Below are 21,567 nucleotides of genomic sequence, written 5' to 3'. Positions count from 1 at the left end.
TTGCTTCCTAATTCACAACATGCTTCTATTTAAACAACCATCATTCTATCGAACATCATCCCATTCCACAAAACCTGAACTTCCATACACACTTCCTCCCATTCTTCATGGCAACGACCATAAGCTCTTTTCTTCATGAAGACATGATCAGTTTGAGGGGTAATACTCTCCTTGCCATGTTTGAATCTTATAACTTGAACACCAGTACACTACTATTGTATGCTGTAATAACATTTATAACGCTTGGTGTTCTGACGTGGACTTTGTCATGTCCTGGAGGTCCAGCATGGAAAAGGGGCCGCAACTGTATTGGCTTTGTTTCCATTCCAAGTCCCAAAGGACTTCCAATATTTGGCAGCTTGCTTAGTTTGGCTCATGGCTTGCCTCATCGAACCCTTGCATCCATGGCTCAAACTAGCCAAGCAGCATCCCAGCTCATGGCTATCAGCTTAGGGTCCACCCCTACTGTGGTAGCCTCAGACCCACAAACCGGTCGTGAAATCTTGACCTCCCAACACTTTGCCAACCGTCCTATTAAGCAGTCGGCGAGGTTACTTATGTTTAACAGAGCTATTGGGTTTGCACCCAATGGAACCTACTGGAGGCTCTTGAGAAAAGTTGCCTCATCTCATCTCTTTGCTCCCAGGAAAATTTCCGCCCATGAACCTGCACGCAGCCTGGAATGCACCTCCATGCTAAATGATATTAGCAAGGAACAATCGTTGCATGGATTTGTTGTACTAAGAAAGCACTTGCAAGCTGCTTCTTTGAACAACATAATGGAAATTGTTTTTGGCAAAAGTTACAACAAAGTTGGGGATGTTGATGAATCAATGGAGCTACAGGAGATGGTAAGAGAAGGATTTGAGCTTTTAGGTGCATTCAACTGGTCTGATCATTTGCCTTGGTTGAACTACTTTTATGACCCATTTCGCATCAAGCAACGATGCATGGCTCTTGTTCCCCAGGTCAAGAAATTCATCAAGAAGATAATAAATGAACACAAACTCAGAGGCTCAGTGAATCTCCAAGACGATTCAGACTTCGTTGATGTTTTGCTCTCTTTAGATGGCCAAGACAACCTTAGTGAGGATGATATGGTGGCCATTCTATGGGTTAGTATCTTTCTTCCTTTTATATATACATAGGTTTCAATTCGTTAGAATGGAATTCCTTGGAACTACATGCATAAAACTATTTTTTTTAGAAAGACCAAAACACTACACACTATTATAATCCTAAATGTTTGCTTTTTGTTAGAAAGACCAAAACACTACCTTTTACTGCGAACATTTTTCCATAAATTTGTGATACCCACTATATATATAAGCCCTTTGTTTCTAAAAGAGACTTGAGTCATCAACCTTTTACTGCGAACATAAAAGCAATTTATCCTTTCATGTCCGGTTTTTATAAATAAATGTCTTAATTTCTACATATATTGGTAATGCAGTGTTTAGTACTAGAACAATTGAAAGAGATAGATTGTCTAGTTTACACTCTAATAATTAAATATATATGATATGTTGATTGTTTAATATATATGGGGTTTATGACAACTTAATTAGTTTTAATACAAAAAAAAGAACCTTTTTATTATGAAAAGCATTACAAAATAAGTGATCTAGCTTTATATTTTTTTAGAGTTGAATGCATTATCAGAGAAAATGTTAAAATTATATGAAAAATGAAATGATGATATAAAAATCATTAAACTCTACAAAATTTAATTCAATTAATTGTGGATAAAAATGTTGAAATGATATGAAAAGTAAAATAATGATCTACAAAATTTAATTCAATTAATTGTACGTGGATGCAAAATCATCTTCATAAATCTTCCAAGTATAAACTTAAACAAAATACTACATATATGGCAATGACTTTATTGTTTAACTTGGATATAACTGAATTTATGATCGTTCTATTAGATTATTAATTATATGTGGATTTCAAGACTATAAGCTAGAAAGTTATGGGTGTTCTTTTTTCTAGTTGACCTATGAAATAAGACTACATGTTGTTTGCCAACAACGAAGATAATAAATTAATTTTGTATACCCTCTACGTGGGAAAAAGGAAAAAAAAAAAAAAAAACTAGCTAGAAAAATATTGAAGGCCCTGTCATATACGTGTGTTTCGGTTATCGTAGACTAATCATGCTTTTTTCAAGCTTTAAGAGAATGTCTTCCGATAGAAACATTTTAATGTGTAAAAGATTCAATAAAAAAATATTTTCAAGATCCGTTTTGCCGACCAAATATTGCCGTTAATAAAGATTTACGTACGTCACAATCAATTAGTTACGTACCACAAATATTTTGTATATTAAAAGTTTTCGTATTTTTATAAAAAAAATATTTTTCATCATATAATTAATGTTTAGTTGTTTACATCGGAATATATCTTTTACGTAATTGAATGTAATTAACTAATTATAAATGAAGACACATTAATTTGTTATAATTCTCAATCATTTGTCACTGATCAACTAGTACATATGACCACTTTAAGATGAAGTTGTATGTTATATATTACCAAATATTATGGTTATCATGCTACAAGGCAATTGATTTGAATAGATCATGTGCTTAATTTATCATCCTTTTCTGGAACAGCAATTTATATATCATCTCTCTACTTGAATTTTTTTTTAGGAAATGGTATTTCGAGGCACTGATACAATTGCTCTTCTAACCGAATGGGTCATGGCTGAATTAACGCTAAATCAAGGCATTCAATCCAAGCTTCGATTTGAACTTGACAGCTTTATGGGAAACAAAAGCACCAATAATGATTATGCTGATATAACCAAGCTTCCTTACCTTCAAGCTGTTATTAAAGAGACCCTCCGTCTTCACCCACCTGGCCCCCTCCTATCATGGGCTCGTCTTTCTACATCAGACGTCCATCTTAGCAATGGTATGGTTATTCCAGCTAACACTACTGCCATGGTCAACATGTGGTCAATCACCCACAATTCTGACGTATGGGATCACCCTTTCACGTTTGAGCCCGATAGGTTTTTAATTTCTGCAGGTGGTTCTAATGTTGACGTAAGGGGTAATGACCTTAGGCTGGCACCTTTTGGAGCAGGCCGTAGGGTTTGCCCTGGCATGAACCTTGGCATGGTTACCGTTAGCGAGTGGGTGGCTAAGTTGGTTTATCAATTTGAGTGGATTCAAGACATGCGTCGTCCTGTTGACCTAACTGAGGAGCTGAAGCTCTCATGTGAAATGAAGCAACCGCTATGTGCAAAAGTCATTCCTAGGAATGGAGCTTCTGAAATGATGTAAGCTTTTGTGAGGGGTCCGCGTAAAATAAAGTACTCTCTTTTCAACCTCCAGGGATAAACAAGAAACTAAATAAAGAATTGAGAGGGCAAAAATGTCATTCTTGTTATTAAAGGGTTGACTTAATTTTCTGTTTTATTTATCATGCATGTATGTCAATATTGGCGAAATTAGTTACCGATTTCGATAATGTGGTTTGTAACATATTTATTTGTGAAAGTATTTACTAGCTAGTTTATTGTGAAAGTGAAAGTATTTACTAGCTTATATCGTAATTAGCTGAGATTATATATATTCCTCATTTTACATGAAATTAATTGTTCAACCTTTAGTTTAAACGGCTGAAAACATGACAAAACTATTTTCTCAAGTACAAAAAACATGAGAAACAAAAAAAAAAGGACCAATTTCTTGAACAAAAAACACCAAACCCAAAGAACAACTGAACAAGAAGTATAATTTACACTATGAATGTATAAAATCGATTTCAAGAACCGAGTACTACTCAAAAAATCCATCAATAAATTTGTAAATACCTTTTATTTATTCGTATAATGAATATACATACATAATTACTTCATCAATCAACTTATTATATACATACAACGTACAATTAAAGAATATCACCGATTATTTAGAATAAATAAATTAAGAGGATAAAGAAACTTTGGGGATAAAAAATAATCTTGACAACAAATAAATAAGTCTTCTAGCACTTTGGCATATCCGGTGGTAGAGGCAAGATTCTTGTGTCTGCACTCTTCCCATTCCTTACTATGAATACCATCTCCATCCCCCAACTTACATGACGCTCGAAATGACAATGCATGAACCAAACTCCTGAAGATTTAGGTATATAATCAAATGAATATATTACTTAACATGATTAATTAGAATACTATATAATGAAATGAAATTTGAAATTGTCTTTTTTCTTTTTTCTAACAGTTTAAAACTAGAAGGAAATTGACTAATTACCAGGGTTATTTGCGCGGAATCTAATGGCTGTCCAGCCATTTTGAGGAATAGCAATTGATAGCTTATTTTATTTCCTTATTTTTATTAGTTTATTTTAGATTTTTAGCTCTTTTTATTAGTATTGCATTGCATATTCTTTATTTTCTTTATCATGGATCGTATCGGGGACTGTTTATTTTGCATGAGGAATTTTGCAGGGTTTTGGAGCTTACTGCGATTGTGGATTAGAGTGAAGACGGATTTGTGGGCTCTCGAGGCGCTATTGGGCTTGACGGATCCACCAAAGAAGACTTGGGCCTTAAAGAGTTGAAGACTTGGATATTTTGGGCTTGTAAAGATGGATCATAAACATTTAATTTGGGCTTAGAGCATCCATTCCTTAAAGCTAAAAGATGATTGGTTGGTTTAAATCACATGGATATGGAGGGGACCAAATGAATCTTTGGTAGTGGAAGGGTGGAGTGGAGGAATGAAGGACCAATAACATTACAGCAACATTTGCGGGGGTGGAATTTTCGTTGCGCGGGTACCCGCGCAACTGCACAGTTTGGGCATTTTGGTCATTTGGCTTGCCATTACCTTGGGGGATGAGATCTAGCAGCCATTACTTCGATTTTTCACCATTGGAGACCTGCAAGAGGCGATTTTGGAGCTAGAAACCCATTTCCTTTCATCTTTCCAAGTCTTAGGTAGTTTCTTTATGCAATTAGACTTTTGTTATTGTTATTTTGTTGCCATGAGTGGCTAATTTCCCTATTTTGGTAGACCTTGGCTAAAACCGCTGAAGGTTTGTGGGTTTTTGAAGGATTTATGCTTATTTATCATTTATCTTATGTCTATGATTCTAGTTCATATTTCATATGCTTGTTTAGTGCTTTGATCATGAGCTTGGTACTTTAATAAGCAATTGTTGGTTTATTCATTTGGTTTAGCATTGAATCATTGAATTTACTTAGAACAAATGCTTTATGATGGTAGAAATCATCTCTAGCTTATAAATCATAACTCCTTTATGGATGTGTAAGCATTGACATCCTCTAGGAATTGGGGATTTCTTCATTCTTAAGGCTAATCAACTTCTTGGGTTTAATTGCTTCAATTAACCCTTGATCTTGATTAAGAAGGTGTGTTGTGGGCTTCCCCAACCTCCATACTACCTATGAGAAATCTTGGCATATCATGCTTCATGATTGCTATAACCAATTTGGGATGAATGATAAGCTTCATGTTAAATCCTAATGATAAACACACAAATGTTCATTGTGTTGAATTGCCTTGGTTTACCAATTCCCTCCAATTTGTGAGCATCTCACTTTCTTGCTTAATTACAAGCTTTTTAGTTTTCAAGCAATCACAACACCCCCCTTTTAGTTTAATTGTAGTTAGTTAGTTTATTTACACTAGTTCTATTAGATTGCATTGGTGATTGAATACAACCATTTCCCCGAGGATCGATACCCCTTTTTACCATTATATTACGTTTTATTTGCAAACAAAGGGTGTAATTTGTTTGGTGGACTTGACATTCCCACCAAGTTTTGGCGCCGTTGCCGGGGAAATTGGTTATTGTTATTTGATTGTTTATGCCTAGGTCTACAAGAACCGGTGAACTACTCTACAATCCGGAAATTGAAAAAGAAGCAAAAAGGTTGAAAAAGTTAGCCAAACAAGCAAAGCAACAACAACTAGTTCAAGCTTCTTCCTCTTCTCCACTAATCAACATAGAAGACCAAGTTCATACTTCAAGTGATACCGACACCGAGCCGAGTTCTCCAATTGTTGGTCATTCCTTTGAAGACGTTCCTTTTGACAACTACATAGCCATGAATCACACTCCACCTCAAAATCCCAACCCAAACCCAAACAATCAAGATGCCAATACCCCACCCCATCAACCAAGACAACCACAACAAGAACCTCTCATTGATATGCCACCTTGGAATCAAGCCCCTCCTCAAAACCAACCCAATTATCAACAACCACAAAACCAACAATTCCACCAAAACAACCAACCTCAAACCAATGCTTTTCAAGTTCAACAACAAGTACATTACCCAAATAAACCCAATTACCAACACCCTCCAATGTACCCAAACCCGATGTACCCACAACAACAACCTCCCTACAACCAATATCCTAACTACCAACCTTATCCACCACCAATGTACAATCACAACCAATACCCATACCCACCTTATCAACAACCACCCAATTACATGCAACAATATCCCAATAACCCCAATCCACCCAATCCCCCTCAAGAGTTGACACTTAGACAAATGATGGAGACGGATGTTACTCATACACCTCTTGCTATTGTTTATCCCGCAAACCGCCGAGGGATTGAATTGAAGTCAAGTTTCATACATCAACTCACCAAGTTCCATGGTTTGGATAGAGAAGATCCTCAAAGGCATTTGAAGTCCTTTCATATGATATGTGTTAGCATGTTGCCCGAACACGTGACATTGGATGATTTCAAGCTAACCGCCTTCCCGCACACCTTGGAAGATAAAGCTAGAGAGTGGTTATTCAACTTACCACCGGGATCTATACACACATGGGAAGAGTTACTCAAAGCCTTCAATAGCAAGTTCTATCCCACCTCCCGAATTTCAAGCCAAAGAAGTGACATATTGGGGATTCGTCAAGGAGAGAATGAGACTTTTCATGATTTTTGGGAGCGATTCAACAACTTGTGTACAAGTTGTCCTCAACACAACATTCCCGAACAACTACTTCTTCAACAATTTTATGAGGGTATGAATGAAAAGGATCGAAGGATGATCGATGCCTCAAGTGGTGGTGACATCTTCAACAAGACACCTCAAGAGATAAGATCACTTTTTGGAACCATTTCTCAAAATCAAAGGAACTTTGGGACTCGAAATGAAATGAAGAGAAATTATCCACAAGTGGTTGGTGAAGTTAGCAACACTCAACACTTGGAATCAAAGCTCTTAGATTTGACTAATGTATTAAGTCAAATGGTGGTGGGAAGTGGTCAACAATTGATGGTATGCAGTATTTGTGCAATGACGGGGCATTATACGGATAAGTGTCCCACTCTTGGAAGTGAACCGGAAGATGTGAATGCAATGGGAGGATATCAAGGTCAACCAAGACCCATGGGATTTCAAAACAACTTCAACCCAAATTGGAGGAATAACCCAAACAACCCATACCCACCAAAGCAAAATCCACCAAACATTTTGATGAGACCCCAACATCCGCAATATCCTTCCTAAAAACCTCCATATCCACAAACTTCTTATAACCCTCCAAATTACCAACCACCTCATCAACAAGGCCAATCAAGTGGTACCCACCAAATGAGCCTTCAAGAACTTGTCACTTCTCTTGCTCAAATCCAAACTCAATTTCAACAAGAGACCAAGAACACTTTCTCCAACATTCAAGCACAAATTGGAGACTTGGCCACCGCTCTCAACAAGATGGAACAAAGGGGTAAACTTTCATCTCAAACCGAGAAGAACCCCAATGTGAGTGCAATAACCTTAAGAAGTGGGAAAACCCTTGGAGAAAGCAACCCCAAAAGAGTTTCAAGAGAAGAAGAAGATGAGGTTACTGTTGTTGATCCTCCGAAGGTTGAAGCTACTCCAAAGGAACCGGTTGTTCCCAACATTGATCAACCCGACTCTTCCAACAAGAACATCAAGCCATTGTTCATACCACCACCTTTTCCTTCCCGGTTAGCCTTTTCCAAGAAGATAAAGGAAGAAAATGAATTCTTTGAAACTTTCCGCAAGGTCCAAATCAACATTCCACTATTGAATGCTATTAAGCAAATTCCAAGTTATGCAAAATTCCTCAAGGATTTGTGCACCAAGAAGAGGAAATTCAAGGCGAATGAAAAGATTCAAGTCAATGCAAACGTGTCTGCAGTTATCCAAAAGAAGTTACCTCCCAAATGCAAGGATCCGGGAATATTTGCTATCCCTTGTACCATTGGTGATTTGCATGTCGAAAGTGCCATGTTAGATCTTGGAGCCTCGATCAATGTGATGCCATATTAGGTTTTTCAATCTCTCAATGTTGGACCTTTGGAAGAAACCGGAGTAATCATTCAATTAGCAGACAAGTCAAGTGTGTCTCCAAGAGGAGTGTTGGAGGATGTCTTAGTACAAGTTAATCAACTTGTTTTTCCCGCGGATTTTTATGTCATTGATATTGAAGAGAAGACTCCTTCCACATCATCTATGATCCTCCTTGGAAGACCTTTCATGAATACCGATCACACGATCATTGATGTCCATAAAGGGAAAATTACTATGGAGTTTGATGGAGATATCATTCACTTCAACATCTTTGAGTCAATGAGGTACCCTAGCAACATTTCTCCATTGTACCGGGTTGATGTGATTGAGCCAATAAACGGGATAAGCCCTAATGTATGCACACACAAGATTCTTATGGAAGATTATTGCAAGCCTAGGAGAGAGGCTCAAAGAAGATTGAATCCTCCAATGATGTAAGTGGTCAAGAAGAATATAATTAAAAGGTTTAAAAGGTGCAAAGAGAAGACAAAAGCGTTTCATGACAAGCACATAACCCAAAAGCACTTTGTTTCGGGTCAAAAAGTTCTTCTTTATCATTCGTGTTTAAAGTTATTCCCGGGAAAATTGCGATCTCGATGGCACGGACCTTTCATTATTTTAAAAGTGTTTGATCATGGTGCGGTTGAAATCAAGAGTTTGGAAACGAATCAAATCTTCAAAGTGAATAGAAAATGTTTGAAACCATTTTATGAAGGCTTTGGCACGAGAGAATTCGACAACGTAACATTGGAAATCCCGATTTATGAAGATTGACGGAAGCGGGGCTATGTCTTGGCAAAGAAGTTAAATAAATGCATTGTAAATAAAAAATCTTGCTTGAAGTTTTGGTGTTTCTAAGCGTGAAGTTTGTTAAAAATAAGCATCTTGAGGTTTAGCAATGATCTTGGTAAAGTATGCAAAAAGTGTCAAAAATTTGCAACTTGCGCGGGTGCCCGCGCAGACTTTGCGCGACCGGCCCCCAGCCGCGCAGGTTCCGAGTTCCAAATTACCCCAACATAGGGTTGCATCTGATTAGTTCGCGCGGCCGGCTCCCCCACCCGCGCAAGTTCTGCGCGGCCGACTGCCACCCTCGCAACTGATTGCGCGGCTGCCTTCCACCCTCACAGATTGTTGTGCGGCCAAGACCAAATCCTTCCCTTTCTTTGCGAGACCAATGATGCTAATTCTTTATTTGTGCGACCCAACCACCACCCGCACAAAGTTTGCGAGTGTGCCAGCACAAATGTGTCACTTCATAAGAAAATTTTGAGTCATTGCATATGCTTCCTTTGTGCGACCAAGCTTTCATCCATGTGTATTTAGGTGGCCAAGAACTCCATCCACACATCATTGTACAACCCATGTGTTGCTTCCGTACCGTCCTCACGGGCCTCCTCCACCTTGATCCCGGTACGATCCTTCCTTACTCTCATCCTAAGCATTGAGGACAATGCTTAATTTTAAGCTTGGGGTGAGGTATTCTTTATCTTTTATTTTTTTATTGAATTTAGGTTGTATATAGTTGCATTTAGAGTAAGTCATTTAGGTCATTCATAAAAATTCAAAAATACTGCATATTTTGTTTCTTTCTTTTCTAATTTTCATGCTTTTTAGATGCATTCTAGTTTAAGTTCATGCATTTTGTTCTCTCTTATCTTCTCATCCCTACACGTACCAGAGCGTCGAGTCATAAGTATTGAATCATAGATTGGTCTCGGGTCTTGATATGGAATTCCTTGTATTTGATAAATGGGACACGTTTTGAGCCTCACAGACCATTTTAAGACCGCTTGTGTGGGGGTCAGATGCAGGTAGCTTGATTGGGTCTAGGTGCGGAGGGATGTGGTTGGTCATGCCAATGTGTGCGAGCAAATATTAGCCCGGTAAGGCATTATGAAGACATTGAAGACTCGCATCTTGGTTTTGGAGGGAGTACCCTTTAGTACTCCCGAGTCTCGTCCGAGCCTTACTTAGTTAGATTCTCACCACCTTTTTAGGATAAGTTATCATTTTTCTAGGGGTCTAGAGTAGATAGTTAGATAGATTTTGTTTATCACACCTTGCATTGAGGTGCTTGATGAACTTTGAAATGGGTCCCCCAATTCACATCTTTTGGGACCAAGTCTTTTCGGTAACACCCATTTTTGAGTCATTCCCCACCCCTTCTAGTTGATCTTGGCATATTGTCAATGATCATTAGGCGTTCATGTTAGCCTCCATCCTTTGTTACATGGTGAAATTCCTTAGACCTTCAAAGAAGAAAACACAAAAAAATGAAGAAATTGGAAAAGCGAAGACAAAAAGAAACAATGAAGAGGATTAAAGAAAAGCAACAAAAACAAAGAAGAAAAATGAAGAAAAAGAGCAACACAAAAAGAAGAACAACAATCCAAGTTCAAGGCTTTAGTTCAAAAAAATAATAATAAAAAAAATAAAAAAAACGAGAGAAATAAGAAGACTGAATATCAAGCAACAAAGAGGTTGAAGACCAAATAACAGAAGTTCAAGATTGAAGATTTAAGCTGTTAGGTTTAGATTAGGTTAAGTAGAATTTTTATTATTTTATTTTATTTTTGATTTTTTTGGTGAGAAAATGCCTTGACGATGAGACGGTAAACTGTAAAGGACAGTACAAGGGAGAAGCCTCTGAAACCGGATGTTTGCCCTGAGGCCGTGCTGCAAAACCCTATTTCGTTACTATACACTTTAGCCTGACAAATGTAGGAATCATAGTGTGTGAAGAGGCACCTTTCCTTCGTGCACTATGGTCTACATTGGTGATTTAAAGTGCCCCCACTGGGCGCATCTCTGTTTCCTTTGTCTTGCACACCGCGACTACATCCAGCCGTGATCTATTCGCCCATCAAGTGGTTGAGAATGTGGTTTATGGCTCTAAAGTGGGGAACATTTTGAAGATGCGTAGGGTCCATGAATGACTAAGTCTGACCATGTTGACTGATGTTGACCAAGTTCTATGGTACCTTTCTTTTTCCTTTTTAGTTTAGCTCATCCCGATCTCATATTAGTCTTGTTCTAACTTGAGGACAAGTTAGGTTTAAGCTTGGGGTGATTTGATAGCTTATTTTATTTCCTTATTTTTATTAGTTTATTTTAGATTTTTAGCTCTTTTTATTAGTATTGCATTGCATATTCTTTATTTTCTTTATCATGGATCGTATCGGGGACTTTTTATTTTGCATGAGGAATTTTGCAGGGTTTTGGAGCTTATCGCGATTGTGGATTAGAGTGAAGACGGACTTGTGGGCTCTCGAGGCGCTATTGGGCTTGGCGGATCCACCAAAGAAGACTTGGGCCTTAAAGAGTTGAAGACTTGGATATTGTGGGCTTGTAAAGATGGATCATAAACATTTAATTTGGGCTTAGAGCATCCATTCCTTAAAGCTAAAAAATGATTGGTTGGTCTAAATCACATGGATATGGAGAGGACCAAAGGAATCTTTGGTAGTGGAAGGGTGGAGTGGAGGAATGAAGGACCAATAACATTACAGCAACATTTGCGCGGGTGGAATTTTCGTTGCGCGGGTACCCGCGCAACTGCACAGTTTGGGCATTTTGGTCATTTGGCTTGCCATTACCTTGGGGGAGGAGATCTAGCATCCATTACTTTGATTTTTCACCATTGGAGACCTGCAAGAGGCGATTTTGGAGCTAGAAACCCATTTCCTTTCATCTTTCCAAATCTTAGGTAGTTTCTTTATGCAATTAGACTTTTGTTATTGTTATTTTGTTGCCATGAGTGGCTAATTTCCCTATTTTGGTAGACCTTAGCTAAAACCTCTGAATGTTTGTGGGTTTTTGAAGGATTTATGCTTATTTATCATTTATCTTATGTCTATGATTCTAGTTCATATTTCCTATGCTTGTTTAGTGCTTTGATCATGAGCTTGGTACTTTAATAAGCAATTGTTGGTTTATTCCTTTGGTTTAGCATTGAATCATTGAATTTACTTAGAACAAATGCTTTATGATGGTAGAAATCATCTCTAGCTTATGAATCATAACTCCTTTATGGATGTGTAAGCATTGACATCCTCTAGGAATTGGGGATTTCTTCATTCTTAAGGCTAATAAACTTCTTGGGTTTAATTGCTTCAATTAACCCTTGATCTTGATTAAGAAGGTGTGTTGTGGGCTTCCCCAACCTCCATACTACCTATGAGAAATCTTGGCATATCATGCTTCATGATTGCTATAACCAATTTGGGATGAATGATAAGCTTCATGTTAAATCCTAATGATAAACACACAAATGTTCATTGTGTTGAATTGCCTTGGTTTACCAATTCCCTCCAATTTGTGAGCATCTCACTTTCTTGCTTAATTGCAAGCTTTTTAGTTTTCAAGCAATCACAACACCCCCCTTTTAGTTTAATTGTAGTTAGTTAGTTTATTTACACTAGTTCTATTAGATTGCATTGGTGATTGAATACAACCATTTCCCCGAGGATCGATACCCCTTTTTACCATTATATTATGTTTTATTTGCAAACAAAGGGTGTAATTTGCTTGGTGGACTTGACATTCCCACCAGCAATTGTCTGCTGAAGAGGAGGATCAACAAGGTTATAATTGAGAGGATCTCGTTGTCTATCGAAGTTACCAAATCCAGATCCAACAACATAGAAACTATATCCATGCAAATCTATGGGATGATCTATCCCTGAAACCACATTTGTTCCTTGGAAAACAAGCTCCACCGTATCGTTATATTTCAGAATTTTCACCTCCGTCCCATCCATTGGAGTTTGTAGTGAAGTATTCAAACTATCCGATGTGTAGTTGAAGATGAAAGGGGGATTATCAGGAATTCGTCGCCATAAACACCATTCATTCCACGGTAGTAAGCTCCAAGAATCGAAGTCCTTGGGGTATCAAATGTAATGCTGTTTATGCTTGCTGCAAACCAATTATCAAAGGCATGCATGCATGTTCAAATATTGATTCAATATGTTTTACGTACGAAATATTATTATTATTTAATTTGTATACATATATAAGGAGAGTTGTGGATAAAGATTAAAGACCTAAGATGACAGGAACATCTGCATGAGGTTTAGGAAACGGGAAAGTAGTTCCAATCTTGGGAGAGACGACTAGTAAACCATGAACGGTGGCTCGAGACCACAGTCACTGTGTGCGTGCCACCATAATGTGCCTTCCTCATCGGAAAGGATAATCTTCTGGCTAAAATGAGAACCCGGTTGAATTGGGCATTGTGTGATGAACTCGGGCCCATCTGACCATGGATATCTTGGTAGTTTCACTCCATGCCTGTATACAATCACTACAAGGAAAATGATCATTAGCGGCGACAAAAGTCGCCGGTAATAAGCCAAGATGTCGCCGGTAATGGTAATAGCGGCGACACGTCGCCGGTAATAAGTCGCCGCTACTACTTCGTCGCTATTGATGAACATGTCGCCGCTAATGATAGATGTCGCCGCTAATGATATGTGTCGCCGATAATAACCCTGTCGCTGGTAATAGTGTCGCCGGTAATTACGATTTTCATTTCTTAATTTTTTTTTTTTTGTAATTAACGATTTTGGTTGCCGGTAATAATGTACTTGGTAATTACATAGCAACATTCGATTAAATATCAAAAATAATAGTGTCGATGCTAATTACAAAACAAACATCCGATATTAGGTTAGTTCGGATAAAGTGACCCCAACCGTTGGATTGGATATTTGATCGGACGGTGTAGATATAACGGAAGGGGAAAACGCGGATTCGGGTGATCACCCTTTAGCGGCGACGCTAATACCGGCGACACGGGCTTTTAGCGGCGACAATCTCTAGTGTCGCCGCTAAAGACCTCCGTCGCCGGTAATAACGTCGCCGCTAAAGGGTGATTTTCTTGTAGTGAATTACATACAACTCATAATGTTCAAAAAATCATTCATATATATACTATGAAAACCAACTTGCAGTTAGTAACATAAACATGCATGTACCAATGAATCGTGATATTTTGGGAGGCTTGGTTGACAACATCAACAATAACGATGTCTCCTCTAGCTACGAGTAGAAATGGTGGGACCAGCCGGGGTATTGTCCATTAACTGTCAAGATCTTTTTAGTGCTGCATAGCCGTGTGTAGTTAGTTTCTTGAACCTGCAAAACAAAAAAAGTATGATAATAAGCAGTGGCGGCCCTCGGGTGGTGCCGGCGGTGCGGTCGCACCAGGCCTCCGATTTTAGGGGGCCTCCGATTTTTAGGATAATTTATAGTTATAGTACTGGTATTTTTGTAAAATCTATTTTTATGTTTTATCAATAAATAAAATTAGCCCGGTAACTTTTGGTTCCAATTTTAGATGCATTTTAACATTTGGCCTCCGATGCGTTTTAATTACCGAAACAAAGTCTCACTTTAAAATCATTGTTAACTACAAGGTGGGAAAGTAGGATTGAAAGTGTGAAAACCATAGTTACTCAAGCTCCTGAAATAGTAAAAGCTCTGCATAAACTTGTTGAAGAAGAGACAGATATAAAGATCATAAGTGAAACTACTTGTCTAGCAGAGTATGAACTTGGCGGATTTGACTTTATAACAGGTATAGTTATATGGTATCATATATTGGCTAAAGTAAATAACTTGAGCAAACAACTTCAGTCTGAGACTATGCGTATTGATGAGGCAATGAGTAGTGTGGGAGCACTTATTGAGTTTTTTAAAGACTATATAGAGAATGGGTTTGGGAAGGCTTTGGATTGTGCGAGAGCTATAGCTTCTGATTTGGAAATTTATCCAGTGTTTGTTGAGAAAAATAATAAAAGAAAAGTTGTTAAAAAAAGACATTTTGATGAGAATGACATTGGGTCATCAGAGCCGGTACATGAACTTTTCACCTCAATAGTCATTTAGGATTCAATATTTTGTGTACATAGTTGATCAAACTATTGGTTCATTGGAGCGAAGGTTTCAACAATACAAACAATATGAAGACATTTTTGGTTTCTTATTCACAACAGAAAAGTTGAAGTCAATGAATACTAGCGAGTTAAAGTGATGTTGCAAAAATCTGGAAAAGAGGCTGCAAAATAGTCATATCTCAGACATTAATGTTGATGATTTATTCAACAAACTGGAGTTGTTACAAAAACATTTACCGGTTGAACACAATACAGCTAACGGAATACTAAATTTCCTAAAAATGATGAACACTTATCCAGTTTCTTGTCTAGCATACAGAATATTGTTGACTGTTCCTATTACAGTTGCATCAACGGAAAAAAGTTTTTCAAAACTAAAGCTTTTAAAATATTATTTGCGCTTAACCATGCCTCAAGAGAGATTAAACGCTTTGACATTGATTTCGATTGAGAACGAGTTTCTTGATTATGAAAGTCTCATAGATGAATTTTCTTCTAAAAATGCTAGAAGTTCAATGTTTAGAAAATAGTAATGCGTTGTTTTTTTTTGTTGTTGTTGAAAAGTTGTTTATAACAGTTTTACAGTTTTATTTGATTACTAATGAGTGATGAAGACATTATTTTGTGGTAGTGAATTTATGAGATGTTTTTTAGCAACTTTATGTTTTGAATTAGTGGTAGCAAATGTAGTTAATAATATTTACAAAAAATTTTTGTGGGGCCTCATTTTAGTTTTTGCACAAGGCCTCCGAAATGTCAGGGCCGGGCCTGATAATAAGTTATTTGCAGTAATTCACTCCACAAGAAAGAAAACTAAAATGCCCAATATGACTGATAGCTAGGGTACCAAAGTTTACCACAAAGGTATATCGAACCAAAGCTGCTTGTGATTGGATGAAACCAAGAATCACTAAGAACCCTAGGAAAAGAACATGCATGTTCATGGATGTGTTTGTATAACGAAACTTATTAGGAAAAGTTTGTGGGAGTACTATGAATTGGAGTTGATTACGTTGCTAGTTTTGTATTTGGGTATATGCTCTTTGCATGGATACTTTCATGTATATTTATAGTACTCGTTAATTAAGAAAGTGTCTGCTGGTGGCTGGTTTTCGACTAAATCAACCTTGAAAATTATTTGCTTTTCTAGTTTTACCAACTCGTTTAGCTTATCGTGTTAATATATACCTAACTTGCGTGCATATTGATTTGGACTTTTACGTTGTTTTGACTTTTATAATTATATATCCTTATTGTTCTTGACTTCATTTAAAGTCAAACACAAATCCTAATATCAGTTGAAAATTCACCAACTCAATATTATACTGATTTTACTTTCTGATTGTCCTTTCCTCTATCAATCAAGGAACTTTCGCTTCTTGTGTTTTATGACTTTATCTATTTCATTAATATTTTCCCCTTTATGTAACTGCTTTACCGAATTATCACCCTTTTTGTTCGTAATATATTTTTAAACTTTTTCATGTGTCCATTAATGGTGTTTTGTCATTATGTTAAGTGATCTTTATATGTCATTATGTTTATGGCTAGCCCAACAGTATCCGGTCTTGCCTTCCCTCCTTGAGGTCGAGAGTTCAAGTTCCGTCATGGATAGTTGGATTTAAGGTGTAGTTTAGGAGTAGGTTAGATTTGTCGTTCCAAAAAAAAATGATGATCAAAGGTTTATATAAGGAAAATGGATATTTAAAATAAAAAAACAGAAAAAAAAAGATAAAAAAATTGTTATTTTGAAAAAAAAAACAGTAAAAAAAATTAAAAAAACTATTTTTTTTTTGAACAGCAAGAAAGTATCATTCCAAAGAAAAAGCTAGCGAGAAGCTAAAATTACAAGACATTAAGACATTCAACCTTCGGATCTAAACACCAGTTATTCCAATTTAACATACAACCTCTTCTAGCTCTAATTTTAAGCCTATGAAAGGCAATAACCTTAACCTCGCTAACAAGAGCAGTGGTGTTCTTCGTTTTGCTGTGAAATACAATCTCATTCCTGAAGGTCCATATCACCCAAGCAAAGTCCAATAAAAGAACAGAAATACCGGTGTGTTCCTTCTTTAGGTTATTAGCAAGACACTCAGGAGCGAAAGCATGTTGAATCGAGGTCGCAACAATAGGAAAATCAGTCCACCAGATATGAAGGGCAGGCCGAACCTCCAAAGAAGTGGAGCAATCCATGAAAATATGACCTTCTGTTTCCTGTTTCGTATTGCATAAGGGACATAGAAGAGAACCCACATTAACTTCAATGCGCTCAAGATTGGTTCGAGTTGGTAATCTACCTAACTGTGCCCTCCAAACGAGTAAATTAGCTTTGCCTGGTGCAATTTTATTCCAAGCGGTCTTGAGCGGACATTTGGTCAGAATTTTATCATCAATAACCCTCCTAAGGGAGGAAACAATGAATTTACCATCAGATTCTTCACTCCAGCTCCACTTTTGATTTTGCCACAGAAACATGTTTGCAAGGTGGATGTTTTGATGATCAAGTGCAAACTGCAAGTGGCTAATGTTTCCCCAAATACCACGTCTATTGGTAGTAGATCTAACACTACCAATTCCACCATCACTACCATGAATTGCTTGGATGACTTCTTTCCAAAGAGCGTCGTCTTCATTTTTGAAGTGCCACCACCACTTGCCATGTAGAGCGAGATTAAGGGCAAGAAGGCTTCCAATGTCAAGGCCTCCATTTTGCTTGAAATTTAGAACTTTTTTCCAAGCAATCCAGGTTGTTTTGTGGTTGTCCAAACTACCACCCCAAAAAAATTTATTACGGATACTTTCAAGGCGTTTAATCACTCACATGCCTTGAAGAGTGAAAAAAGTAGGTAGCTAGGCTGCCAAGCACATTCTTACAAAGGATTAATCTACCGCTGAAGGATAGGTTACGCGCCTTCCACAATGAGTTGTTTAAAAAAATAATAATAAATACATTAAAAAGTTGAAATAAAGGAGAAAGGAAGAAACAATCGGATATTTAAACTAAAAAAACATTAAGAAAAATTGAAAAATAAACAAATATGAAAAGAAATATTAAAATGGTAAATATTTTTGAAAATACACAAAAATGGAAAATAGTTTTTTCAATCACCTTATTATGGACAAAAACTCCTCATATACGCAGCTCAACAAGCATATAAATAGTTTATGAAGTTCAAATCTAACGTGTCTATAGACTATAGCTACTTGTAAAATTGATACTCACAAATATGTACATGAACGTCCAACTTCTTACAAATAACTAGTGAAGTGGTCCGTGCGTTGCATGGGTCGGATTTTTTTGTTGATGTTTAGTGGGTCCCAAAAGTAGGACGCTATAATTAGTTAACTGTGAAAGTACAATGCTTTAAAACGAAATAAAGTAGTAGATGTCGCAATCATTAGCATTTTACGTTAGGTGCGAACAAATAAAAGTACAATGCTATCATGGACGATACATGCAATTTTCAGTAAAAAAAAGTGCAAGGACGTTGCTATTGTGGTTTATGAATTACTATTATAGATAAAATAATAAGTATATTGCCTAAATTGGTAAAAAGAATAAAAGATGACATATTTACATTCCAACAAATCACCAACCATCTTTGTCCTTATATCCTTCAAGAGGCGCAAAAACAGTAGATGATTAGCAAAAGTATGGTCAAAAAGAAAAAAATAGCACCAAGGGAGAGGCAACCATACCAATATGGGAAGAAGGAATATCTGGTTTTCAATTTTTGTTGGGTCGTCATTGCTGGCAAAAACAAATTAAGTGTAAGAATTTGATATTTCTACCAACAACTTTATTCATATAATAAGCATGCAAATTTGTGCTAAAACCCCATTCAAATCATTATGGACTATATTCTTCTTTATCCCGCCATTAAGTACAATTCGTCATTAAAAAAAATCAATGCAAACATACTAACTATTTCTATTTTACAACATTGTTTTATAAACTCCCATGTATATAGATTTTATGTTCCCAACAACTTGGTTTTGTTGGCAGGTCAACGAAAGGGATTCATATTGTGCATTTTTCTTTCTTAGCACATCGAAATGAATTAAAAGTTACCTTTTTGTTTTCATAAAAAATAATATTTCAGTAATTAAAGTGAACCTTTTTCTAGAGCAATTGAAGTTGTAAGTCTAGAAGTAAGCATGACACAACTTCAGGGTCTGGTCTTTGGAACAGGAAGAATGTGTTTCTTACTTTCATTTATTTCTTTATTATAGTAACATACTTTTAATTCCTTCTATTATAGGATTGCACTTTAAAATCTACATATTAGACTGTTGCAGTTTCGATTGGTAACTCATCTAATAGCTGATTGAAAAAAATTGAAATTAATTTGAGTAAATACATAGAAAACAATTTAATAAGTCAATAAACTTACTTTTGTGGTCTCTTGAAGAGCTATGAGAGTTTCTTCAACATGTTTCCTCTTTAAAGACACGTCATCAACTTCTTGTAGCAATTTTTGAAAAAGGCTCTCCCTGTAGAAAGTGAAAAAGATATAAAATCGTTAAATTTATTTAAAGTACATTTCTGAAACCAAGTAAGTTGAATCTGCCAGATGGAACGACAACATCACTACCTCCAAAATGGAAACCATTTGCAGCTGCGTTGCCAAGTTGCATGGCATCATCTTATATTCTGTATAAGGGAAAAAAAACAAAACACCCATTAATAAATTGATATTTCATGGTGCTTTTTTATTTACCCAATGATTAAGTAGGCTTGCTTGGGATGGAGGATGGTGTTTTTGGATTAGATGTGTGTACATAAAGTCAAAGTGGGATGCTCTAATTGGTAGATTTTCAAAGTACAATGTTCTAAGTCAAAAAGTACGATGTCGGAATTTGTAAGTGGATGTATAGCAACACAATTTTGGTTATTATGTTTGTTATAACATCCTACTTTCTTTTATTTCTATTACGATATTATACTTTTATTTTTTAATATCAACCTAAGTGTACTTCTACTTTGAAAAAAGCTACTCAATTTTAAAAACGAAATTTGCTTTGTAATTAGATGATATTGCTATAATATGATAGATTTTGCAAAGTAATCTCTAGAAATGTTGAATTTCACCAAAGTAACACCAGGGGCAAAATGGTCAAAAGTTGAACCAGATAGGAGAAAGCCATCTGTTAAATAAAAAAATTACTATTTATGTGAGGGAATGACCATTTCACCCTTCTGTTTAGAGTAAATGACCGTTTTACCCTTATGTTTAAAAGTGATGTTGAATAACAAATGAGTAATTATGTGTGAAATTCACAGTTTAACCCTTCTGAAAGTACCTTTATGCCCTGATATGCAGCCCAATCATTCAGTACATCTGGATCAACCAAGATAATAGCCACCAAAGAGAGTTCAAGCTATCACTTATCACACAAAAATAGTGAACATCTTATATTTAGATTAATATGTATCGTAAAGCAAAATGGTGTTCATTAATAGTGAACATGTTATACTCGCCACCATTTACCATCTGCAGTTCCATGTTTACCCAACACCCAGCATATCACCTGTTTATATATATATATATATATATATATATATATATATATATATATATATATATATATATATATATATATATATATAAGATAAAAACACCCAACATATCACATGTGCATAAAATCGTTCCTTAGAACCTTGAAATAAGGACCAACTTGGAGCTGCAATTCGGCTTCAAATGGTGTAAACATCTTTTCTTACATAACAAGGCCTGTGTAAACATCTTTTCTTACATAACAAGGCCTGGGTAAACCGAGTCTAAGAACTAGAATCGGTGTTAGGAACCGGAACCACTTTTAGGGGCCGGAACCGGTTTCTGTGAAAGGTTTAAAAGATTCATATCTCATTCGTTTCAAATCGGATTGACATGCGGCTTTTTACAACGTGTAGTTTAGAGTTTGTACATGAGTTTAGACTATAAATTTGCCATTTTTGGTTTTATATTCATTGACTTACAGTCCCACGAAGTCGAGATATTAAAGCTGAAAGTTTTTAGTTTTTCAGCTTTTTTGTATTCTGTGAAAATTTTAAAACATACATATCTAATTCGTTTGAAATGGGATTGACATACGGTTTTTTCCAACTTGTAATTTAGAGTTTGTACATGAGTTTAGACTATAATTTTGTCATTTTTGGTTTAATATTCAATGAATTACCGTCCCCCGAAGTTGAGATATCAAAGCTGAAAATTTTCAACTTCAGTTATTTCTTTTTGTACTTTGTATTATGTGAAAATGTTAACACATGCATATCTCATTCGTTTAAAGTCGGATTGACATGCGGTTTTTTCCAAAGTGTAGTTTAGAGTTTGT

General features: G+C 36.4%; 1 protein-coding gene, 1 long non-coding RNA gene and 1 pseudogene across 3 annotated transcripts; 1 reads left to right on the top strand and 2 right to left on the bottom strand.

The window, feature by feature from the left end:
- The first annotated feature begins 330 nt into the window (after positions 1-330).
- CYP78A7 (cytochrome P450, family 78, subfamily A, polypeptide 7) lies at positions 331-3,520 on the top strand. Of its 2 annotated transcripts, XM_079041012.1 has the most exons (3): positions 331-1,115; positions 2,658-2,922; positions 3,040-3,520. In XM_079041012.1, the coding sequence occupies exons 1-3, from the start codon at positions 405-407 to the stop codon at positions 3,294-3,296; spliced, it is 1,233 nt and encodes a 410-aa protein (XP_078897138.1). In that variant the 5' UTR covers positions 331-404; the 3' UTR covers positions 3,297-3,520. The 2 variants fall into 2 exon arrangements, with proteins under 2 accessions (XP_078897138.1, XP_078897134.1); XM_079041008.1 differs by having other exon boundaries at positions 2,658-3,520.
- A 482-nt stretch (positions 3,521-4,002) lies between these two features.
- On the bottom strand, positions 4,003-16,172 carry LOC145111343 (laccase-14-like; annotated as a pseudogene).
- Positions 16,173-18,733: 2,561 nt separating this feature from the next.
- Positions 18,734-20,739, bottom strand: LOC145132552 (uncharacterized). Its single transcript, XR_013718146.1, has 5 exons — positions 20,536-20,739; positions 19,827-19,885; positions 19,626-19,725; positions 18,931-18,982; positions 18,734-18,846 (listed from the first exon to the last, which is right to left on the bottom strand). It is a non-coding gene; the product is annotated as an uncharacterized LOC145132552 (long non-coding RNA).
- Between the last annotated feature and the right edge of the window lie 828 nt (positions 20,740-21,567).

The sequence above is a fragment of the Lactuca virosa genome, chromosome 1 (assembly GCF_052849685.1).
Source record: "Lactuca virosa cultivar CGN04683 chromosome 1, Lactuca_virosa_CGN04683_v6, whole genome shotgun sequence".
NCBI classification, from domain to species: domain Eukaryota; kingdom Viridiplantae; phylum Streptophyta; class Magnoliopsida; order Asterales; family Asteraceae; genus Lactuca; species Lactuca virosa.
This window is presented reverse-complemented; position numbering and strand designations above follow the sequence as displayed.

Bases quoted from the DNA above. Each gene is read 5' to 3' on its own strand.
- CYP78A7 (XM_079041008.1), top strand. From the start codon at position 405: ATGGCTCAAACTAGCCAAGCAGCATCCCAGCTCATGGCTATCAGCTTA. The intron at 1,116-2,657 runs GTTAGTATCTTT...ATTTTTTTTTAG, and splicing joins ATATGGTGGCCATTCTATGG to GAAATGGTATTTCGAGGCAC.